This window comes from Nyctibius grandis, chromosome 2 (assembly GCF_013368605.1).
Source record: "Nyctibius grandis isolate bNycGra1 chromosome 2, bNycGra1.pri, whole genome shotgun sequence".
NCBI classification, from domain to species: Eukaryota; Metazoa; Chordata; class Aves; order Nyctibiiformes; family Nyctibiidae; genus Nyctibius; species Nyctibius grandis.
The window spans coordinates 91523287-91539738 of NC_090659.1; the positions used below are offsets into that span (position 1 = coordinate 91523287).

The 16452-nt window shown below is 46.3% G+C and overlaps 1 protein-coding gene across 1 annotated transcript; it reads left to right on the forward strand.

The window, feature by feature from the left end:
* Positions 1-1558: 1558 nt before the first annotated feature.
* Positions 1559-14888, forward strand: CNMD (chondromodulin). Its single transcript, XM_068395358.1, has 7 exons — positions 1559-1630; positions 2161-2298; positions 4727-4867; positions 7868-7981; positions 10664-10817; positions 12064-12266; positions 14673-14888. The coding sequence occupies exons 1-7, from the start codon at positions 1559-1561 to the stop codon at positions 14886-14888; spliced, it is 1038 nt and encodes a 345-aa protein (XP_068251459.1).
* Positions 14889-16452: the final 1564 nt, after the last annotated feature.

Below are 16452 nucleotides of genomic sequence, written 5' to 3' on the forward strand. Positions count from 1 at the left end.
TCTGTTTTTGCATTGCTTAATGATGGTTTTTAAGCTACTGGTCACATCAGTGAGGGGATCTAGAGACATGAGAAACAGCAAAGATTTTTGCAGTTGTGGAGTGGCGTGCAGAGGAAAGGCAAGAGTAGGGACTCAACTGCAGGGGCCAAACTTGCCTCTCTGGGGCACACAGAGCTGGGATGAGCCGCAGTGGGACAAGGTCATAGCCTGGCCTCTGCTGTCAAGATCCAAGAAGGTTTAAGATGGGGGACATGTCACTGGTGTGCAATAACTCAGCAAGGAGACATAAGCAAAATGGAGAAGAAAAGGGAAGAGAAATATGAACGGAGATACATACTTTGAAAAAAATTTGCTACCGCAGACCTGTTTAGTATAGGCACTGCTCCGGAGGGAGAGAGGGTCCCACGTGCCAGAGTCTCCCCAGTTTAACAGCCTCCCAGCTCCAGTGCTGTTGCCTGTCTGGGAAACTGGAGCTGGGCCACTGAGCAAGCAGAGCATGGCAAGGCAGGGCAGGGCACGGCACAACCCAGACTGCCCCTTCATGCTCTTTTTGCAGTTGATACTTTTTTTCTCTGCTTCCAGCCTTACGAAGGATGCTTTGCTCTGTGTTCCACAATATCAGCCCCAAAGGGGTCCAGTACTATTTATTTTCCAGCAGCAAAGAGCGCACACTTGGATATAAGCTTGTGTGTGTATGTACAGGCAGGATGCCTGTACGGTGCATGAAGGAAACACAGACACACGTAGCTAGTTGTAACCCTGAGTTTAAGCTCCCTATGTACAATATTAGAACGACCAAAAAGATCCCTTCCCACCCAAATTCCCCTATGATCCTGCTATACTTTAGATGCTCAAAAAACCATACTGAGCAGTATGAGTGACGAGGAAATGGAAGAAACCCCAGGGATACGTCCACTTTCGAGGTCAAGTCGCAAGTTATCCATGAGTTTTTTACACAAAAAGATGGGATTTCCCCCCGTGCTTTGCCCCCACCGAGCTTGAGCCAGGCCTGGCCTCACTGCCGTGCCCAGCCTTGGCCCGGGGCTCTGCTGGCCACAGGGCTGTTTGCTCACGCCACACGTTGAGGTGTTTCGCAGAGCAGGCACCAAGCAGCAGCTTGTCAGCTCCAGCGCCAGTGAATTCCTGTGGCAAGTGTAAAAAAGCAGTTAAAACGCTGTTCTATTTTAAAAGCTGCTTTTTACGATGGCTGTCTGTCTGCCAAGGCACCTCTCCTCTCCGCAATGCCATGCGGGGGTGGGGGTGTGTATCCCCTACACCCCCACCTTGACTCCCCCATATCCAAAGCTGGACACTAGCCCCAGGGGCAAGGGAAAGACGAGGCTGGGCTGGGGGGACACAGCCCCGGGGAGCTCCGGCGGCTGCTGGGCAGCTCAAGGGTTCATTGTGCCCAGGGAGGGGGGCGGTGCTGCGTCCCCCCCTCCCTGTCGGGGCCGGGGCGGGCCGGGGCGGTGCTGCCCCCCCGTCGGGGCCGGGGCCGGGGCCGGGAGTGGGGCGGCGGCGGAGCCCGGGGCAGCTCTCCCTCCCCGCTGCAGCAGCCATGGCAGGGGGCTCCGAGAAGGTGCCCATCGCCCGAGCGGGGCCCGACGATGTGGAGCAGTGCCTGCCCCCCGTGAGTGCTGCCGGGCGGCGGGACGGGACCGGACGGGACCCGACGGGATGGGATGGGATGGGATGGGATGGGATGGGATGGGATGGGATGGGATGGGATGGGATGGGATGGGATGGGATGGATCCGGGCAGAACAGGTCGGGTCGGGACGGGACGGGACCAAGCAGGTCTGTTCGGGTCGGGACGGATCGGATCGGGACCGAACAGGTCGGGAAGGTACGGGACGGGATGGAATGGGATAGGTCGGGTCGGGTCGGGATGGTATAGGAAGGATCGGATCGGTTGGGGACAAAACAGGTCGGGTCGGATCGGATCAGGACTGAACGGATCGTAATCGGGACGGGTCGGGTCGGTTGGGGACAGAACGGGTCGGGTCGGGTCGGGTCAGGACCGGTACGCGGTTGAACAGGGGACCAGTCGAATCGAGCCCTGAAAGGGAGTCCCAGGGCCGGGGGTCCCTGCTGGGCCGGGGGCAGAGGCTCTGCCGGCCGAGGGGTCCCTGCCCCGCACCCAGCACCGCGCTCTCCGCAGGCGTACGCGGCGGCGGCGGCGGCCCCCGGGCCGGGGCGGCTGCTGAAGGCGGGGGCCGCGGTGCTGATCGCCGGCGCCCTCCTGCTCCTGGCCGGGGCCATTGGAGCCTTCTACTTCTGGAAAGCCACCGAGCGGCAGGTGAGCGCGGCCGGGCCTGGAAACGCGTCCTCACATCGAGACGGGGTGGGGGTTTTGGGCTGGTTGTGTGTGAGGAGAGAGACAGGCTGGAAACGCTTCTTGCGAGGTCGATAAAGAGGTCTTTAAGCAGATTTTTATTTTTTTCCATGCTTTCAAAAAAAAACCCACCTAAAAACAAACGCACCGGCTGTTTGGATGGAGCCTCCTGGAAGGACACTTATTAATGAACACGAAATGTATCTTTGAGAGCACAGACGCTACATTGATTTCTGCTTGCAAATCCCCAGCAAACTCAAACCCCAACAAGCCCCCAGGGATTCACATCCTGGGCAAACTCCAGCTCCCAGGACAAAAAAAGCATTGAAATGTGTAAATTCCTTTTTCACATCATCTGCATTCTTGGTCCAGATTCTACCTGGACCGTCAAATATGTAATGCTATATTTAACCCATTAACAGGCACCATTATTTCACTCTGGTGGTTTGGATGACTGTGTGTACACACAGGCATTTATGGTTAGCAGCTGTGGAGCAATTTTTAAAGTCATAAGTTTTATTATTTACATTTTCTGGGGTACATGAGAAACCCTGTATGCAAAGAACGAAACTGAGAAGCTGATGGTCAGTTTAAGAACCAAACTTAATAGCATTAGGACATGTTTATATATTAGGTTTATCTTTCTGTTTACATAAGATTTTTGTTTAAAAAATATTTGAAACATGATGGTGTACATGCAAATGCTTGCTCCATAAGTGCAATCAGTATCTTTCTTTGAATTTCCTTGGGAAGAAGTTTCGTACCGCCTCCAGCCACACACCAGTCCCTGTCAAGGAGAGCCTTGTGCGAATCCCAGCAGCCAGAGCAGAGCTTCCCTGGTGAGATACACCCGTGCACGTAGGAATAATTCTGATAATCAGAAAGAAAGTACAACGTTTTTACACCAAAAAGACAGGACACGTTGCTGACCTCCAGGACGCTGTGTACGAGCCATCTGCTTCTCTAGGCTTTTGAAAAGGGAGAGGGACGTGAAGGGGTAGGTAGGCAGGGAGGGGGTACGGCACATTCAGCTCTGATCGTGTGGGTTCACTTGTGGAGTACAGGACAAAGTTTCCTTTTTTTCATTGCTCCTGGCATCTAAATTCTGGTTTGCAAAATGTGTCACAGTCATAGCTGTCATTAAAGCTTCCAAGTTGATCTCCAGGTAAAGACACTGAGAAAGCTTAGAGTTATTTTTCCAAGCTGCCTTCAAACTCAGAAAGCTACACTTGACTTACAAATGTTTAGGAAGCGACTGAAAAAATAATATTTAGGGTCATTCATAAAAAAATTTAAGGCAATTTTTTAATTATTATTTTTATTTTAAATCTTTAAATTCTCCCATAACTGACAAGGGTAGCAAAGTCTCACCTCTAGCTCAGCCCCTAGCAGGGGAAACCACATACATTAGTCTGGTTTTATGGACCACGTTCAACAGGAGTCCTAGACAGCAGAGAATATGGGACTGAATCTGTGTAACTGAGGAACCATAAATCTTTAGCACCTTAGACTTTCCTGAGCGAAGGTGAGAGAAGAAGAAATTTGTCTCTAGCTGTCAGTGTATATTTTTCATTAAAATGCTGTAAGGCTTTTTTTAAGAGCAAAAGTAAACTGCTTGTGCAGCACTTTTAGCAGAGCTGCACAAGAGAATCACAAAACCCCTCCACAGATCATGGTCCTCCAGCAAATACAAACCGTGCTGCAGCTTTCCTCATTGAAAATAGGATAAGAGCAAATAAGCTGACAAGGAAAATACAAGTCTATACAATTTCACATCCAATTTAAACAAAGTTCACATCCATTACAAGCTGGGAAGCATGTTCATATTCAAGAGGAACCTGTTTTCCTGTGCCTCAGCAGAACATCCTACGAGATAAATAGGGGTTGGCCTCCTTCAGAGTCAGATGTTCACTCCTGCTCTCCTTTGGAAATCATGCCAGCATAAGCGATTCCTAAAATATGACCTAGAAGAAGGTTTTTAAGTCGGAGTGAGCCTGGATGTGGACTCACTTCACATTGTTTTTGAAGTAAAACTGTGAGTACTCCCTGGAGGAGGGATCTCAGGAGGTCTCTAGTCCTACCTGCTGCTCAGATCAGCGACAGCTGTCGGGTCAGAGCTGGCTGCTCAGGGCTTTATTCAGTCAGGCCTTGAAAACTTCCAAGGATAGAGACTGTGCAGCCTCTCTGGGCAACCTGCACCACTGCCGGCCTGCCCCGACAGTGAGGTGTTGCAGTAGCGTGGTGTTGGTTGTTGGAGGGTTATCACGTGCCCACTGAAATAAAAGTTAGGAGCTGATTAGGGATACGACAGCCAGACTGACCCATTGCCTGGTGTAGGAGGAAGGCAATAAGCAACTACTGACGTGTGCTACTGCTCTTGTATCGATTCCAGGTGTACAATGTTCACTATACTATGAGCATTAATGGAAAGGTACAAGATGGATCAATGGAAATAGATGCTGGAAACAACCTGGAGACATTCAAAACGGGAAGCGGGAGTGAAGAGGCTGTTGAAGTTCATGATTTTCAGATTGTAAGTACCACCACCCTTGTCCTTCATTTAACACACTCCAGCGCTGGACTCTGAGGATACCCTGCCCTGCCTCGACTTCTCTACCCCAGTCGGTCTCAGGTTCCAGCCCCCAACTAGCCACACAAACATCCTTGCTCTCCTGGTTTGCTTTCACAGTGAGACAGGCAGTTTCCTCCAAAACAAAGTCTAAGTGCCTTTTGGGGATAGGCCATGCCAGGTCCCACCCCGGGAAGCAGTATGGATTAAGCTGCATCAGGTTTGGCTCCACGTAACACTTTGCATTTTCAAACCACTGAACAGAGCTACAACATGTGCCCTTGGAGTCTTGCTAGAAAAATGTTCTAGCAGGCTGTGACACAGCCCTTGCATGATTTCATATGATTTGAACTGGAAAAACCACCTCCCCCTCCCCAAAACATCACTGTTTTAGGAGCATAGGGTGACTACGGTAAGCCAAGTAGATATCAAGGAGAGACCACTACACAGCACTGGACCCAGGCAGCTTGCTCTGCCCTGACATCAAGGATGGGAGCTGCTCTCCATGGCTTGGCCTGGGTTCATCCCCAGGGGAGAGGTGGAGGCATTTAGCATAGCTTATGCATCCGTGCACCAAACACACAGTGCTGGGCTACTTGGGCTGACAGCAAACGCCTTTGAGTACCCCAGCAACTTGGCTGTGGCTGCTCAGCACAGATCCTGGACTAACAGATGCCAAATCTCAGCAGAGCTCAACAGTTCAGATAGAGCGGTTCACTGAGCTGTACCACCTCTGAGCTACCAAAGACACATCTATGTGATGTGGCAGAAACCTATTTATAGGGTGCAGATCCTGCAATTATCGTTCTCAGGTGCGAAATACTCTACTGGACTTCAGAGCTAAGTCCTCTGTAAGTCAAAGCAGCACCTAAAATAAAGGTGCTGCTGCCAGAAAGACTCGCCCAGGGCTTCTGGACCAGCCACCTTCTCCTTGCTGAATCTAGAAAGGCGTGGAAATTCAGCCCTTGGCTTCTCAGTAAGTACAAACAAATCCACGCCAGGAGACCCCGGACCCCGACTTTCCCAACAGCCTTTATGAAACTCTCGTTAACATCACCATAGCAACATTATTAGCAGCTGAATAAGAGCACCCACAACTAAGCTCATTTGCCTTTGCCGTTCCACATCTGCACAAAAGCGCCAGCCCACTGGAGAGATGCTGAATTCGCATTGCGTCCATGCGTACTGCTGGTAAGCTACCATCCATCGCAACTGGGTCAGAAATCAGCCAACACCAACCAGCTAAAGGCACCTCCCAGGGATGGTGCCCACTTGTGATGACATAGGCCCAGGGACAAGCCCAGCAAGAGATGCTGCCAGTTGGGTTTTGAGCCAAGAACGCACGTAAAGGAGAAAGAAATTGAAGAGATGCGCTTCCAACGGCCAAGTATTTACATTAGCAGTTTTGGATTGACTCGCACCACTCAAACAATTGCATGGTCGGTGAAGACTTGGATTTGGCAATATTAGGATGCTTCTAGCACGCTTGGTGCACCACAAAGTCTCATTCCCTTGTGCCCTCATCCCTGGATAGCCATCCCTTCTCTCACTGCTTTAAAATCACAGAATGGTCAGGGTTGGAAGGGACCTCTGGAGATCATCTAGTCCAACCCCCTGCCAAAGCAGGTTCCCCTAGAGCATGTTGCACGGGGTTGTGTCCGGGTGGGTCTTGAATATCTCCAGAGAAGGAGACTCCACAACCTCCTTGGGCAGCCTGTTCCAGTGTTCTGCCACCCTCAAAGTAAAGAAGTTTTTCCTCATATTGAGATGCAACTTCCCATGTTTCAGTTTGTGCTCATTGCCCCTTGTCCTGTCACTGGGCACCACTGAGAAGAGTCTGGCACCATCCTCTTGACACCCGCCCTTAACGTATTTGTAAGCATTGATAAGATCCCCCCTCAGTCTTCTCTTCTCCAGACTATCATTCATCATTTTGTTTTGATGGGTGTCTGTCCAACTGTACAGGACTTGCAGGCACACAGGACGAGACTCAGGTGCCTCAGTACTGTCCACATCAAGCCACACTAGATGCCTATGGTATCCACAATGTTCGTATGAGGCAGGCAAGAGGGGTCGTGAGGACACCCATGGCCCCTGGCCTGGCAGCTAGAGGCTAGGCAGAAAACCAGCATATCTCAAGTGGCACTAGATCTTTATATTTAGGTGGCCGAATGGAGCTCATGCAACCTTATGAAAACCATGCAAATTTTGCAGTCTACAACGAGGTATCTAAACTCATAACATAAAAGGGAACTCTTTTATGGGTACTCAAAAACGTACAGCAGAAACATAGAAAATACAGACAAGGTTCACCTGCCTGAATGTTGGTGCCCAAGGTGCTGGCACATAGCTGGCAGATATGACCCCGGACTTGCAGGAGACCTGCAGGCCTCTGGAGCTGCTGGGACACCCTTCTCTTGCTTACAACTAGACATCTAGGGTTTAGGCAACTGCATTTCACCCTCGTAGGCCAGATGAACTAAGTCCCACACACAGATTTCTGCACCAAATTCCCTGTCACGAGCTTCCCCTCGCTGTCACAGCCACTTTTGTATATAAATTGGACCAAGCTGCCCCCATATTTTTGTAGATCTGTGTCATAAGGGTACCGCATCACCAGCTAACACAATTTCAAGGCTGCCTGTGTTAGGTGCTAAGTTACAGTTCAAATCGTGTCAACTAATTCCTTAACAGAGCTACTCCAAGGAGCCTACAGCTGGCGTGGAGGCACTTATATAAAACACCCCCATCTTTCAGAAATCGAGCAAAAACTTCTAGACCCATTTGACCAAAATCGTAAAGCTAAAATGATGAGGGAAGAGCATTTTATTGCATCTGGTTTTAAATAACATTTAACCTTCAGACTAAAAATTCAGCGGCAATTTTAGCAGAGCTCGAGCACTTTCTTGGTGGCGGTGGGGAGCTGGAGGGCTGCACACAACCCCCTGCCTTCCACTTTTGCAGGGCATAACTGGAATCCGTTTTGCTGAAGGAGAAAAGTGTTACATCAAAGCTCAGCCAAAGGCTCACGTCCCCAAAGTTGATGCTATGACTAAAGCCAGCCTCTCATCTGAACTGGTAAGCGGTAATTTATTTATTTTTTTAAAAAACAAATCTTTATATAGAGAGGGTCTTAAAGCAATATTCAAATACAAATGAAAAAGACATTTGAAAACCACTGTGGATAGTGGTAAAGTTGTTGCGGGTAGGGTAGGGCAGGATAGTTGAGGGTTCATTAACTGATTGCAAGGGGCCCCTGAGCAGCAAGAAAAGCAAGATCGGTGTCAGAGGTGTCACTGTGTCCAGGGGCGTCGCAAGAGGCTGCAGACTGGGGAGTGAGTGAAACTTTAGACCAATGTCTAGCAGATCCACAGACCTCAGTGACAAGAGCATCTGCTTGAGATCAGGCCGTGCACAGGGCTGGAAGGGAGAGGATGGAGGAAGCAGCTGCTTTAGTCAATGCAAAGAGGGATCGTGGTGGATCCCAGGGGATTTCTATCTACACTCTTGAGCAGACGCAGGGACTCCACCACTCAAGTCCTCTGAAATAGTCAATAAAGGGGAATTGTGGAAAACATTATTGCAAAAATTCAGCTAACTCAGAAGAAATAATAGTTTAAAAAAATTATAAATTTGCCTTCTTAGACGGCATCAGACTTCATTTTAGGACATCGTATTCACTAAATTTCACGGAATCTGCATTGCAGCACAAAAGCTGCAGTTCTCACCCAGATACCACCAAAACCTCTCCCTACTTCACATTTGTAAAAAAGCCTATCGCTTTAGGTGCGCAAAGCCTGAGTTTCCCAGAGCTCAGACCCCCAAACCCATCACTCACACAGGAGTGGCTCCAGTGACTTGAGTACGGCCAAGCGTGGACGCTGGTGGGGGCTCAGCCACCAGCAGGAGAGCACAGGAGATCCACAACCCCTTTCCCTGGCTTTTCTCCACTCCCAAGAAAATAAAAGCAGAAACAATTAGCTGGGAGAGAGGCACTGTTAAGGCTGCACCTGCCTGTAATGGTGCTGTGATTACTGAACATCTACTTTAAAATGAAGGGGAAAAAGATCTCTCTGAATACAATCAGCATGGCACCAGTGATGTTTAAGTCCCCTGAAGCTGGTGGGATTTTCCCCACAATGGGGAAGAGATCTTGCCCAAATTCCAGGCAGAGACCTAGATCTTTCCTGCCTTGCCTTATTTTAAAGGCGGGCTGGGCTTCTTGACTTCATTAGCACTATTGCCTGGAGTCAAGGTTTCAATTTTTCATCTTCTTGTAAGATTGAAGTCACAGTCCTGAAGACATTATCCTAAAATAGTCAAAAAGTTATTTCTAATCTTCTACCTGACTACAGTAAATCTATTTCCTTGTCCTGTTTTCTGTGCATCTTCTCCAAAGATGCATCACCTACACAACCGCTGCAATAAATTGCAGGCACCGAGGCCGACTTACTGCTGCTGTTGGGATATTAACCTTTCCCTGTTGTTCGACTTTCCAGGTTAGATGTACAACGGGAATGGCAATGTAGTATTTATTTTTCTAGAGCAAGTCCTCTCTCCGATACACACGTATTTAGGAGAAAGTATGCATATGCTGTTTTCTTAAAACACGTATCATAACCAACTCTGCTTATAAAAATGGTTGATTAAAATAAGCTTTTATAGATACCCAAACTCTGCCTGCTCACAAGTCAGGATCATCTCAAAAAGAAACAAAGGCTATTTTTATTTTGGAAAACTAGATTTGGGTATTTCTGATGCTGATAAAAGCTTAAGTGGGAGAATATACATAAAGAGCACTTCTCACTAGACAGATTGGATAGCTAACTTAAATGACTCGAGACCTACAAAAGAAATCAATAAACACATTAAAGGAACAACAACTCGACAGAATAAATTGATCTAGTCAGTTACACAACAAGTTTTGATGACTTTTATAGAAGCAATTTAGAATTTCAACTTTGAAATCATACTGGTTTTCATGATTCAAAAGTTGGTTTTCTTTTAATATTTCACTGTTGCTATAAAATACTTACACATTTTATGTAAAATAATACTTTGAACTAACAACTTTAAAGAATCAATCACTGGCATTTTCTTACATTACTTTGAAGATATGAACCAAAAACCTGCAGGGTACACTTCAAAAAGGCAGGCTCCTTTAACTTGCACTTCAAGCTTTTGGTCAATTGAATTGCTTTTACCAAACAAGACCTTTAATCAGACCGATCACGTTGACTTAAAACTGGAAGCTGGAGCAGTTCTCAAGCTATAATCCTCTCTAAAACTTCTGAACAAGATGATCTCCCCACCCCCATTGTAAATATAGTTATATCTTGGGAGTACATCAAATGAGCACGGGGCATGATAAAAGATTAGGGTCTTGTTTTTAGCTGGCATATTTCATTGCTGCTTTGCTGAAGGTGGTAAATCTTAACAGTTTCTACCACCTGAAAATCTGGTGCTTGGGGCTGAAAGATCTCTGACACCTAGTCCTTGTACATGGGGCAAAAGCCTTCCAAGAGAGAGATGGGTGAAATCTTAGCCCCAGGAAAGCTGACAGTAGTTTTGCCATTCGTTTCAGCGGTGGCAACCTTTACTCAGGCTTTGGCTCAGTACAATCAGTTCACGTTCATGAAATACAAGGATGCTCGGTATTAGCTGCAGCAGATGATTATACAGTTTGATGCTCGAGAATTAACAGCAAGCAGGCACGACTGTTCACTGAGCAGCAAAGGATTTATGCTCTTCTATTTGCAGGAAGATGAAATCATGCCTGTGAGATTTGACGAAAACTCCCTTATCTGGGTGGCTGCAGACGAGCCTATCAAACATAACAGTTTCCTAAGCCCCAAAATTTTAGAGCTTTGCAGGGATCTTCCAATTTTCTGGCTGCGACCAACATATCCCAAAGGTAACACTTCTTGTATTTGAAAAGCACACTATCCCTCCCTTCATCTAAACGCCTTCTCTAAATCAGGTTTGCCACCGAGACTTGCACATCTGGGAAACCAGGATCCTTTCCTCCCTTGCCCAGCCTGTCTTCCCAAGCCCTCGTGGGCTGGTGCCGAGATTGCGGGTTTGGAGTTTATCCACACTTACTAGACATTTTCCGTACCTGTATTTCCTCAGACAATTTATATAGCCCATATGGGTGCCTTACTAGGAGATGAAACATTCCCAGAGAGGTCAGCCTCCTTCTACAGAAGGACAAGACAACAGCTTGAACTAGCCCGCAAAATGTTTAGGCAGCTAACACCAGGTAGCAGGAACACTATACCTGGCTGAGAGTTGGGGAATATCAAGCTCCTGATCTGGGACCATAGCCTGTCCTGTTTCCTACCCAGCTTCTCCAGAGGATTTCAGTGGAGTGGAAGGATGAGATGCTTTAGCTAGGCAACTGGTGGATGAAGTGTATGAGATCCTGGGTGCAGTCCCAGGGCTGAAGTACTCCCATCACCTAGAGCCAAGCTTAGCAAAGATTTTTCAGGAGTCACCAGGGAGACAGCAACTTCTCCAGGTGACTTCCAGACCTGGGAGGAGAGGAGAAGACTGGAAAAGGCTTACTCTTCCTTGGTCCCATTAATATTAGAACACTCAAAGGGGGGGGGGAGAAAAAAAAAAACACCACATTTTAGAGCACCTGTGGATCTGAACTGCCAATATTTTCCACTTTTCTCATGACCTTGCATATCCCACTGGGCAACAAAAGAGCAGTATCAAAGCTGTCCAGAAGCTGTTTCCACCAGGTTCCCCAGCTGCCCCTGGGAGCAGGGCATCAGTCTGTCACAAAAGCACTTTTGACTAGTCTTGCTAGTGCTGGCAACTGCTGCTGAGTTAACATCAGTGATCACAGGGTGAGTCAAAAACACCCAACAAATCTCCTCACACCTGTTTTGCCTGAAAGGCAAAGAGGGGGGAAAAAAAGGCAATCTCACACCCCTTTGGACTGACATTGGCTGCAGATACAACACAGGAAGGCAAGGAGCTCCCATGGGGATGCTCATCAAGTTTGCCACCACACAGCTTTGTCTTTCCCTCTGTTCCCTGCCCTCCCCTTTTTTTAATACTTAGAGAAATCACTGAAACCTTAGATAATGTATGAATAAATATAAGGACACGCTGAAGATAAGATTATCCTCTTGTGATTATTTCTTCAGATAACCAAAGGAGAGAAATGAAGAGAAACAAACGCCAATCAGAATCAAACTTTGATATGGAAGACTTGGAAGCTGCTACTGAAGAAGTAAACACCAGGTCGCCCACCACACAGCTGAGTCAAGAGCTTGATCACCAGTCTAATGAAACCAGGCCAATGGGACAAGAAACCGATCAAACATTTAATCCAGACAACCCATATAATGTAAGTATTTGCACTGTCATCTTCTTTCAGAGACAGAGACTGTTGTAGACAGGTAATACTAGTGATGTGGGGTTTATTTGTCTTTTTTTTTTTAAATCTGCGCAGTCTTGGCCTGTTCAGCTTTTCTCTGAAATTACAGACTTGTAAAACACCCAAGCAGCTCAAAAAAGTCTTCCTTCAGTCCTCTTCTCCCTCCCTCATCCAGTTTTCATTAGACTTCAGTCTGAAACAAGCACAAGTGCTTGAGGTGGCAAGATTAAGGCAAGTTGATGCCAAGCTGGTTTTCAGGGCTTCCAGGTCCATATGGAAGCAGCACTAGAGAGATCTGACAAGGATAGCACCTTCCGAAAACAAACAAAAGATGGTCTTGATCAGACAGCTGAACTCCATCATTCACTGACAATGTAAAGAGAGAGTCCAGTAGCTAGAAACATACTTTGCCCTCAAATAGAAATTAGTATCAGAAGTGACTACTACAGAGGAAAGCAGTAGTAGTGTCTGGTTGCAAAGAGATTAGGGTTAGGCCAAATAAATCTTTGTTGTCTCAGCCTCTTCTCTATCAGGGTAGACAGCCCTAGTCTAGCAAACAATTCACAGAGGAGAACCTGTTCAGAGACAGCAACAGTGGGTGGAGGATGACTATCGCAAAACTTGTTCTCGCTCTTCGAGACAGAGCCACCCGCAGAAAGAGCACAGGAGCTGCCCCGCTGTGTCCCAACACCTTTGCCGCGCTGCAGGAAAGCTGACTGTACAGTAGGCACCTTCCAGTCTACTGCACCAGCGCCAGACAATTTACACCCACCATTTGGTGCAGCAGGAGTAAGTCGTTTTAATACAACACTGTCACAAGATAAATGCCTCCTGCTTTGGAAATAAGTCCCAGCTTTGACTTGACATTTATGGAACAGCAGGAGATCATTATACTGTGACAGCATTCTGCCAAGTTGACATCCCTTAATTAAACTTAAATTAATCACTCCAAATAAAGTGGATCTAAATCGACTCTCTCAAGAGGTCAGTAAAACAGCAGCGGCACTGGAATGTAACTTCTCCTCACAGCTACTAACGTGACCACGTCCATGGGGTCTGAGCTGCCCTGTCTCTGGAGGGCAGTGGCAGAACAACTGCCACAGGTCCATTCGTCCAGCCAGAGAACCCCTGGGTCAAATGGAGAACGTCCAGTCCGATACGGTCACCAGATTTCCCTCAGCCTGCAGGGTGGGGTCCACCTTCACTAATAGTTACTGCATAGGTGCCTACATCCAAGCTTTCTTTAGAGACCGATTCATTCGATTCAAAAGGACCATTAATTATAATGTAGAATGAAATGAATCCTGCCTAGAGCTATTTCTCTTCACCCACTATGAGTGGAGTCTGGACAATAAGCTCAGGTGTAGAAGTTCACACTGCAGGTATCTGAATTCAAGGATGATGAATCTTGGCCAAGGAAATGACATCCTCCTTGCTCTCAGGGATGGGAACAGGTCACTGGGAGCCCGAACAACACCGAGATGTCACTAGTGTCCTGTATGAACCCAGGCAAGAGAGAGCACCTTTCTGTGCCTCACCTTTTTGTTGTGCTGCTAGTTTCCTGAATGAAAAATGCTCAGGTAAAAAGCTAAGTGTTACTCCAGCATTTGCTCTTTGCAGCTGCTTTTCTTGAAATCATACCAATGGGAAAAGAATAAGTGAGTTTCAAAAAGCAGAATATCCAGGTCACTTTTTTTCCCAGAAAGGAGGAAAAAATTTTGAAGGGTGAAGGCAGCAGCAAGAGCCTGCTTTTACATATTCTACACATGCCTTGCTCCAGGTAACTCCTTACTGTCAGATACAGAAGAGGTAGAATTCTCACTGTCCACAATGCACCTAAGTGTGGCAGAGGGGGAAAAAAAAGGCAGACTGAAAAGACAAGGGAGAATATCCAGAAAACTGCAAGGTAGTACCTTACTGAATAGTTTACTGGGGATGCTGTAAAAAGCATTAAAATACAAAAAATAAAACAAAACATTAAAAACACAACATACACTTCAGACATTGTCATCTACATAAAAGACCCAGGTAACTGTCTTGAAATATTTTACATCCCTAATATTTAAAACTTGGGAGTTTACTGCTGCTGGATCTTTCGCAAGGACTGTAGAGGAATAATGAAGTTAGAGCTCCCTGTTGTTTCTTTCCATTTTACACAGGTAATCGCACCAATTCTACACTTCTACCAAACAGAGCAAGACAAAAGAAAAAAAAAAATAAAGCAAGATGCATGGGTCAGTTAGTGGGAGTCCTGTTAACTTCAACAGGACCATGATTTCAGTTTTTACCCTTTGTAGGGTTAACAGGAGCATCAGTATATTCTACGTTCTCTGAGAATGAGAGCACTGGGATGACATTTAATATTTTACATTTCAGCAACTGGAAGGTGAAGGGATGGCTTTTGACCCCATGCTGGATCACCTAGGCGTGTGCTGCATTGAATGCAGACGAAGTTACACACAGTGCCAGAGAATTTGCGAGCCTCTCATGGGCTACTACCCATGGCCTTACAGCTACCAAGGCTGTCGTACTGCCTGCCGAATCATCATGCCCTGCAGCTGGTGGGTTGCTCGTATCATGGGTGTTGTGTGAGAAAAAGCAATCAGAGCCTTGACAAAATAAGCAGGAATGCCATGACGACAAACTGGTAAAAGACCACAACCAAAGCAGCAGGACCAATCCTAGCTTTTAAAATCAAAGCGTGTGTTACTGCACCAAAAGCGAGGTCAGATATTCTAACTGTAAATAAAAATCTTAAGTTAATATCCCATTAGCTTTACAAATTACAAGGGTATACTAGCACTTACTGAATTCAAAAACTAAGACATCCCCCAAAAAAGACAACATTAAACTTTGCTCACAAGCTGGTTTAGCAGTCCAGAAGCTTGCTCATAAATCCAAATTCAGCCTTTCATAACAAAACCCTCTCTTTCCAAGCTACATGTGAAAATTTACGTCCAATTAGGCAACTAGCTCAACTTGTACACTTGGGAGTACCTTTCGTCCATGTAGCTTACTTAAATAAATCACAAGTTAAGTCGCTCCCCGTTGCTATTCGTACTGAGTTGCCAGGTCATTATGAATGGTTATAAACCAATTACAGCATACCTTTCCCACAAAGCTGCTCCAGGGGACACGGGAAAGCGCACATTGTGCTCAATCGGAAACAAACGGCAGGAAAAGGGGCTGCAGAAGGGAACGTGCGTGGCCGCAGAATAAAAACCCTTCGCACATCGCAACATCAAAGAAGCCCCAGCATCAATAATCTTGTATCCATGATACCAATGTAGTGTCTAACAAGTATCTGCTACCCAGCTACTATGGCAGAAGTATTTACTTGCAGTCGCAGACCAAAGAGCCTCAAGACCCTTCAGAATCTAACAGCCACTGTATTTATAAATCCTTGAACTAGACACTTTTGACACAAGATTACAACCCCTCTTTATTCCACATGGATAGCAGCCACTCACGCTAGCTCCTTTAGCTTCACTGGAGCTAACCTCCGTTCCCCGCAAGAGAAACTGCTTACCAGTAAGGAGAAAAAAAAAAAAGAAAAAAAAAGGGTTTCTAACCTCACCCTTTTTGCTTACGCAAACTCTGCAATTATTGGGATTGATCCTAGTACATATTAAATCTCTAAGGAAGGTACTAAGCTGAAGCACAAAGATGGAATGACTTAGGATTTCTAACCTTGAAAAACAAAGATAGAGGAATTACACTGCTTTCATCCATACTATACGTCTTGAACCCTACCACTGAGTTTATGGAGCCATCTATATGGGCTTTATAAACAGAATGGCCCAATTTTTCTTAAAGTTCCCTTTCTGCAGCATTCATTTTTCTGACTAAACAGCTCTTGAGATGTTGCAAGCCTAGTAATGTTATTAGCACTGCGTGACACATAGAAAAGAGGAATTAATTTGACATAATCGTGGCTTAAAGAAAATAAAGACAACCTCATGTGGAATGCCAAACTGCACATCTAAAAAGCAAAGTGTTAAATGAGAATAAGATGAGAATAGAATTCAGTATTTTGTTCTATTGTAGCTTTTTTTAATATAAGCTTCACCTTCCCTTAATCTGAAGAACAGACTCGCTTTGAAATATTTAAATTAAAAACTTCTTACAGTGGGATTTCAAGGCCTGTTAAATTTGA

What these genes read in the sequence shown, in the direction of transcription:
- CNMD (XM_068395358.1), top strand. Translation starts at nt 1,559, where the DNA reads ATGGCAGGGGGCTCCGAGAAGGTGCCCATCGCCCGAGCGGGGCCCGAC. An exon ending in AAGTTCATGATTTTCAGATT is followed by an intron (nt 4,868 to 7,867) that starts GTAAGTACCACC and finishes CCACTTTTGCAG; the next exon opens with GGCATAACTGGAATCCGTTT. An exon ending in CCAGCCTCTCATCTGAACTG is followed by an intron (nt 7,982 to 10,663) that starts GTAAGCGGTAAT and finishes TTCTATTTGCAG; the next exon opens with GAAGATGAAATCATGCCTGT.